The sequence below is a fragment of the Oncorhynchus gorbuscha genome, linkage group LG24, assembly GCF_021184085.1.
Source record: "Oncorhynchus gorbuscha isolate QuinsamMale2020 ecotype Even-year linkage group LG24, OgorEven_v1.0, whole genome shotgun sequence".
Classification (NCBI taxonomy): Eukaryota; Metazoa; Chordata; class Actinopteri; order Salmoniformes; family Salmonidae; genus Oncorhynchus; species Oncorhynchus gorbuscha.
This window is the reverse complement of record NC_060196.1, coordinates 66,381,897-66,389,612: the sequence shown is the minus strand read 5'-3', so window position 1 is coordinate 66,389,612 and position 7,716 is coordinate 66,381,897. Positions and strand designations below refer to the sequence as shown.

The following is a 7,716-nucleotide window of genomic DNA, read 5'->3' as shown; positions in this document are numbered from 1 at the left end:
CTTGTATTTCAATGTCATTTAAATAAAAATATAATTTTAAAAATAACAAAGCGAGCAATGAAAATAACAGAGAGCATTTTGTCCATACTCTGCTCAGATCTCAGTTAAACTTGTTAATAGGACAGACTATGGTGTTGAGTGTGTGTGTGTGCACACCGTACAGTTTGCATGGTCAATCCATTTACAAGGAAAAGGCTTTCCACTGCCCTTTCTCCAAGGAGCTCAATCTGCAGCATCAGCCATTGTTGACCATCATCAGTCATTACACAGTAGTGATGGACTCCTGTCAGTCTAGATAATGTTGTTGGCTGTTGTGTTTTTCCCTGCTACTAGCATCTATTTGTGTTGCCACCCACGAGCTTTCATGACGTTTTGGAAATTCAACTGAATCCAATTTGCAGGAGTGTAATGTTAATGCCTACGCAGCAGCATGTCACGAGCCCATACTCCAGACACACTACCAGCAATAGGGATTGGCTGATGAGGGCTCTGGGATGACTATCATAAAGCCCAATGACAACAAAGAGGCCTGTGTGTCAGGAAATAGACCCTGTAGAAACTAGGAACGAGTGACACTTAACGTGAACCTGGGTCTAATACCCATTTCCTCCATGACACACACACACAGCAGCTGGGAGGAACATGATCTTCCTGTCGCAGTCCTTATGACTACCTTCATTGTCATTATTCAAGTACCCACAATATCCTACATCACTGACAGTGGGCCTCTTAGTCCTGTGACCTGTTAAAACATCTAGTGTAGGCCTGTTTCCTGTGAAAACATCTAGTGTAGGCCTGTTTCCTGTGAAAACATCTAGTGTAGGCCTGTTTCCTGTGAAAACATCTAGTGTAGGCCTGTTTCCTGAAAACATCTAGTGTAGGCCTGTTTCCCGTTAAAACATCTAGTGTAGGCCTGTTTCCTGTTAAAACATCTGGTGTAGGCCTGTTTCCTGTTAAAACATCTAGTGTAGGCCTGTTTCCTGTTAAAACATCTAGTGTAGGTCTGTTTCCTGTTAAAACATCTAGTGTAGGCCTGTGTCCTGTTAGGCCTGTGTCCTGTTAAAACATCTAGTGTAGGCCTGTGTCCTGTTAAAACATCTAGTGTAGGCCTGTGTCCTGTTAAAACATCTAGTGTAGGGCCTGTGTCCTGTTAAAACATCTAGTGTAGGGCCTGTGTCCTGTTAAAACATCTGGTGTAGGCCTGTTTCCTGTTAAAACATTGAGTGTAGGTCTGTGTCCCGTTAAAACATCTAGTATAGGCCAGTTTCCTGTTAAAACATCTAGTGTAGGCCTGTTTCCTGTTAAAACATCTAGTGTAGTCCTGTTTCCTGTTAAAACATCTAGTGTAGGCCTGTGTCCTGTTAAAACATCTAGTGTAGGCCTGTGTCCTGTTAAAACATCTGGTGTAGGCCTGTGTCCTGTTAAAACATCTGGTGTAGGCCTGTTCCCTCAGTTATATCAAATGGATTTTGCACTAACCCACTTTCCTTCACTGCTGGAAGCTGAAATATTAAGTTCAGGGCCGGTTCCAGGCTGCTGGAAGCTGAAATATTAAGTCCAGGGCCGGTTCCAGGCTGCTGGAAGCTGAAATATTAAGTTCAGGGCCGGTTCCAGGCTGCTGGAAGCTGAAATATTAAGTCCAGGGCCGGTTCCAGGCATAAGCAATATAAGCAGTCACTTGACATTTTTGTTGTTGTTGTAAATTAGGAACTCAGTCGGGGTCTCAACTTACTATTGAGAGTTAAAATAGTAGAATTTAGAAATGTGGTTTGTGCATCAGCAGTTTGTCTTGTTATGTCCATCACCGACAGTCACTCAATTAGCCGCCAGCTAACATTTTTTTTTGCCATCTAAACTTGTATTAATCATGGCCAAATAGCGACCGGGCACGCAGGGCACGTGTCCAGGGGCCCTGACCTCCAGGGGGCCCCCATTGATTTTGTTCGTCATTCTCACTCAGATGTCATTAACACAGCATAAGCCATGTAAAATGTATAGAATTGCAGGAAATTTGCTCTAAAACTGCTAAATAAATATCTCCACCCCATGGCAAAACGGGTAGAATTGCATAAAATGTGTTGTACAATTGCAACTTCCTCTCTGCCCCATGTGAAAATGTGTAGAAAAACAATTGCAACTTCCTCTCTGCCCCATGTGAAAATGTGTAGAAAAACAATTGCAACTTCCTCTCTGCCCCATGTGAAAATGTGTAGAAAAACAATTGCAACTTCCTCTCTGCCCCATGTGAAAATGTGTAGAAAAACAATTGCAACTTCCTCTCTGCCCCATGTGAAAATAAAAACAATGCAACTTCCTCTCTGCCCCATGAAAAGAAAAACAATTGCAACTTCCTCTCTGCCCCATGTGAAAATGTGTAGAAAAACAATTGCAACTTCCTCTCTGCCCCATGTGAAAATGTGTAGAAAAATAATTGCAACGTCCTCTCTGCCCCATGTGAAAATTTGTAGAAAAACAATTGCAGGAAACATGCTTTAATGGTCCAATGCAGCAGTTTTTATCTCAATAATAAATCATTTCTTGTAACATTTAAGTACCTTACTGAGATTGTTTTAAATTAAAATGGTTCAAAATAAACTAAAATAGCTTCTTAGCAAAAGGCCATTTCTTAATCAAGAATTTAGCTAGAACTGTCAAGGAGTGGCGAGGGGGAAACAAAGAATGTGCTGTTATTGAGAGAGAGGTTGGGAACTCTCTTTCTTATTGGTCGATTAACTCATTTAACACATGGTGATGTCACCATGGAAGGCCAAAACTCCATCCCACCAAAACAGGCTGAAATTTCTGGCTTTTCAAACACCCGCATACATTAGGTGTGAGGCCCCCCAACCAAATCTAGCTTAGGGCCCCCAAAAGGCTAGAGCCGGTCCTGATTGAGTAACATGCTGCTGCCTGCTGAGATGAAACACACATCAAAGACATGTATGAGGTCATGAACTCTTGAGACTAAACCCCATCCTGAGACATCAAACTCTGTAACAAGCCACTGCTATTGATTGTACTCCACCTGCGTCACAGCAGCCATCGATGGCTGCAGAGTATTTCTCCACAGCATCTGCAAACTGTCCTTTTTTGAAGAGGTGGTTACCCTCGTTCTTGAGCCGGCCCAGGTGGGGCGGCAGAGCTCCAGCGGGGGCGTCCAGATAGCTGGTGTCTGATGGGATGTCCTTACTCTGGTTCCTGTCCCCCTGGGTGGCTCCGTTGGCCATCGACCCCTTCTCTGGGGGACCCTTCCCTGCCTTGGGCTTCTCCGTACTCCCGGCTCTGCTTCTCCTCCTGAATCCTGGGGTGGCCTGGTCCGTTTTAGCCCCCCCGGATCCAGAGGGCTTATCCTGTGCATTCCCCATTATTATCTCTGTACGCTGCAGTGTCAAAGCTTTCCTCCCCCAAGAGCTGCAGCCTAGTCTAAGCTGGATGGAAGATCTGGTGTCAGGACACGCCCCTACTGGTGGAGTCAGCAGTGACATCACAAAAGGGGGCGGTGTTGTTGCATTGCAGTGCTGAGAGAGGAGAGATATTTCATGAGGCCACTGCATGAGGGAGAACTGGTGCTTGGCAGGAGAGAGGAGCCAGTTATGCTGCCAGCAGTTAGGTGATGTCAGGGAAGAATGAGGATCTACCTCTGGGGACACTTTAGGAACAGAACTCTCTGGGAAACCAGTGAAATATGCTACATCCTAAATGGAATCCTATTCCCTAAGTAGTGCACTACTATACATCCTAAATGGAATCCTATTCCCTAAGTAGTGCACTACTATACATCCTAAATGGAATCCTATTCCCTAAGTAGTGCACTACTATACATCCTAAATGGAATCCTATTCCCTAAGTAGTGCACTACTATACATCCTAAATGGAATCCTATTCCCTAAGTAGTGCACTACTATACATCCTAAATGGAATCCTATTCCCTAAGTAGTGCACTACTATACATCCTAAATGGAATCCTATTCCCTAAGTAGTGCACTACTATACATCCTAAATGGAATCCTATTTCATAAAAAAAGAAGTACCCTACTTCTGACCAGGGCACATAGGCCTCTGTATTCAGTTCAAAGTCATATCCAGTAAGTAGTAATATTAATGATAGAGTGCTATGAATGATATTGCTCCAGTATCTCTTTAGGGTGTCGAAATAATTAGCATATTTATAGGTGAAACTCCTAGACTAGGTAACTCCTAACTTATAAATTAGCATATGTATAGATGTGTAAGGTTCTACTCCACCAAGACTAGGAAACTCCTAATCTACTTTGGACTCCTACTCCTTGGGGACAAACAGACAACTGAACCCTTCAGTCACTACAATAAACATGACACAATTCTACATCCACACTCATCAAGGTCCTGTAGTGGAGATGACTTGACAAATGTTATTTGTCACATACACATGGTTAGCAGATGTTAATGCGAGCGTAGCGAAATGCTTGTTCTTCTAGGTCCGACCATGCAGTGATATCTAACAAATGATTGAACAATTTCACAACTACCTTTAACACACAAGTGTAAAGGAATGAATAAGAATATGTACATAAACAGTGAGGAGAACAAGTATTTGATACACTGATGATTTTGCAGGTTTTCCTACTTACAAAGCATGTAGAGGTCTGTAATTTTGATCATAGGTACTCTTCAACTGTGAGTGACGGAATCTAAAACAAAAATTCATAAAATCACATTGTATGATTTTTAAGTAATTAAATGGCATTTTATAGCATGACATAATAAGTATTTGATACATCAGAAAAGCAGAACTTAATATTTGGTACAGAAACCTTTGTTTGCAATTACAGAGATCATACGTTTCCTGTAGTTCTTGACCAGGTTTGCACACACTGCAGCAGGGATTTTGGCCCACTCCTCCATACAGACCTTCTCCAGATCCTTCAGGTTTCGGGGCTGTCGCTGGGCAATACAGACTTTCAGCTCCCTCCAAAGATATTTTATTGGGTTCAGGTCTGGAGACTGGCTAGGCCACTCCAGGACCTTTAGATGCTTCTTACGGAGCCACTCCTTAGTTGCCCTGGCTGTGTGTTTCTGGTCGTTGTCATGCTGGAAGACCCAGCCACGACCCATCTTCAATGCTCTTACTGAGGGAAGGAGGTTGTTGGCCAAGATCTCGCGATACATGGCCCCATCCATCCTCCCCTCAATACGGTGCAGTCGTGCTGTCCCCTTTGCGGAAAAGCATCCCCAAAGAATGATGTTTCCATGGAGCCCCAGGGTGATTGACCGTCATCTTGAACTTCTTCCATTTTCTAATAATTGTGCCAACAGTTGTTGCCTTCTCACCAAGCTGCTTGCCTATTGTCCTGTAGCCCATCCCAGCCTTGTGCATGTCTACAATTATATCCCTAATGTCCTTACAGCCTCTCTGGTCTTGGCCATTGTGGAGAGGTTGGAGTCTGTTTGATTGAGTGTGTGGACAGGTGTCTTTTATACAGGTAACGAGTTCAAACAGGTGCAGTTAATACAGGTAATGAGTGGAGAACAGGAGGACTTCTTAAAGAAAAACTAACAGGTCTGTGAGAGCCAGAATTCTTATTGGTTGCTAGGTGATCAAATACTTATAGCATGCAATAAAATGCAAATTAATTACTTAAAAATCATGTTTGTTGTAGATTCCGTCTCTCACAGTTGAAGTGTACCTATGATAAAAATTACAGACCTCTACATGCTTTGTAAGTAGGAAAACCTGCAAAATCGGCAGTGTATCAAATACTTGTTCTCCTCACTGAATATGGATGAGTGATGGCCGAACGGCATAGGCAAGATGCAGTAGATGGTATAGAGTACAGTATGAGATGAGTAATGTAGTGTATGTAAACATTATATAAAGTGACATTGTTTAAAGTGACTAGTGAAACATTTATTACATCCAATGTTTAATTATTAAAGTGGCTAGAGATTTGAGTCAGTATGTTGGCAGCAGCCACTCAATGTTAATGGTGGCTGTTTAACAGTCTGATGGCCTTGAGATAGAAGCTGTTTTTCAGTCTCTTGGTCCCAGCTTTGATGCACCTGTACTGACCTCGCCTTCTGGATGATAGCGGGGTGAACAGACAGTGGCTCGGGTGGTGGTTGTCCTTGATGATCTTTTTGGCCTTCCTGTGACATCAGGTGGCGTAGGTATCCTGAAGGGCAGGTAGTTTGCCCCTGGTGATGCGTTGTGCAGACCTCACTACCCTCTGGAGAGCCTTACGGTTGTGGGCGGAGCAGTTGCCGTACAAGGCGGTGATACAGCCCAACAGGATGCTCTCGATTGTGCAGCTGTAAAAGTTTGTGAGTGTTTTTGGTGACAAGTCAAATTTCTTCAGCCTCCTGAGGTTGAAGAGGCGCTGCTGCACCTTCTTCACCACGCTGTCTGTGTGGGTGGACCATTTCAGTTTGTCCATGATGTGTACGCCGAGGAACTTAAAACTTACTACCCTCTCCACTACTGTCCCATCGATGTGGATGGGGCGGTGCCCCCTCTGCTGTTTCCTGAAGTCCACAATCATCTACTTTGTTTTGTTGACGTTGCGTGCGAGGTTATTTTCCTGAAACCACACTCCGAGGGCCCTCACCTCCTTCCTGTAGGCCGTCTCGTCGTTGTTGGTAATCAAGCCTACCACTCTAGTGTCGTCTGCAAACTTGACTGAGTTGGAGGCGTGCGTGGCCACGCAGTTGTGGGTGAACAGGGAGTACAGGAAGGGGCTGAGCACGCACCCTTGTGGGGCCCCAGTGTTGAGGATCAGCGGGGTGGCTACAATAGTCATTTACAACATTAACAATGTCTACACTGTATTTCTGATCAATTTTATGTTATTTTAATGGACAAAAAATTTGCTTTTCTTTCAAAAACAAGGAAATTATGCATGCCCGGTCGGTATGCAGACAAACAAATTAAAATCCAATTTAAATTGTAATACTTCTGACAGCAAACTTTTCAACTTCTGAACTTTATAACGTTCCCAGAACTCATGGATTATTGAGGCATTGTTAGTTTTACACTTCAGAGATGATTCTGCCATTGTGCTGTAGAATTTGTGAATCATGTCTCTTGTATAAGAAATTATATACATGAGTTTATACTGGATTAAGCGTACATTTTTGACAACTGTAACTTCGTTAGTTATGTCCCAACATTCCCTCCAACATCAGTTATTTTTATGTCTTGGTTCCAATAGTTTATATTTTTGTCTAAGAGGTTAGTTGGATATGCTCTCTGCAAGGTTTTATATATCTTACCTATCACATGAACAGCCTTTTCTGACTCAAATAAGATTCCCTTGAGGTTTCTCTGATATCCAAATGACTTAAAAAGCAACATTTCATGATATGAAACTTTTAAGTTGCATGTATTTGAAAATACTGTATCTACATTGGTCAGTCCAAAATGACTTTTTAATTCTGTCATGGAAATACATGTATTTCCTGTTACCAAGTCATTTATGGTTTCTATGCCTTTAGTTTTCCATGTGGACCAATTGATCAGTGAATTGTGAAAAGCTTTCCAAGAAATGTTCCAAATGGTTGTGTTTTTAGGGAGTGACATTGGTTCTTGTAAAATATGTTTCATTTTCTTCCATATTGTTATACTGTTTTAACTATGAACTTGTTCATGTTCTTAGCTTTATCTTTGAAAATAGACATGTTAAAAGATTCTGGGGATGAGCATGCGCATTTTGATTATGTACCCATTGTTCCTCGTTAGTG

General features: G+C 42.6%; 1 protein-coding gene across 1 annotated transcript in view; it reads right to left on the bottom strand.

Annotated features, from left to right (window-relative positions):
* LOC124012295 (sperm-associated antigen 1A-like) overlaps nucleotides 1-3,760 on the bottom strand; it is a gene marked incomplete at its 3' end in the record, with an annotated part of 47,173 nt that extends 43,413 nt beyond the window's left edge. The window contains exon 1 of the mRNA XM_046325758.1: nucleotides 3,026-3,760. Within this exon, the coding sequence (XP_046181714.1) occupies nucleotides 3,026-3,554 (529 nt within the window). The remainder of the gene's footprint in view (nucleotides 1-3,025) is intronic.
* Nucleotides 3,761-7,716: the final 3,956 nt, after the last annotated feature.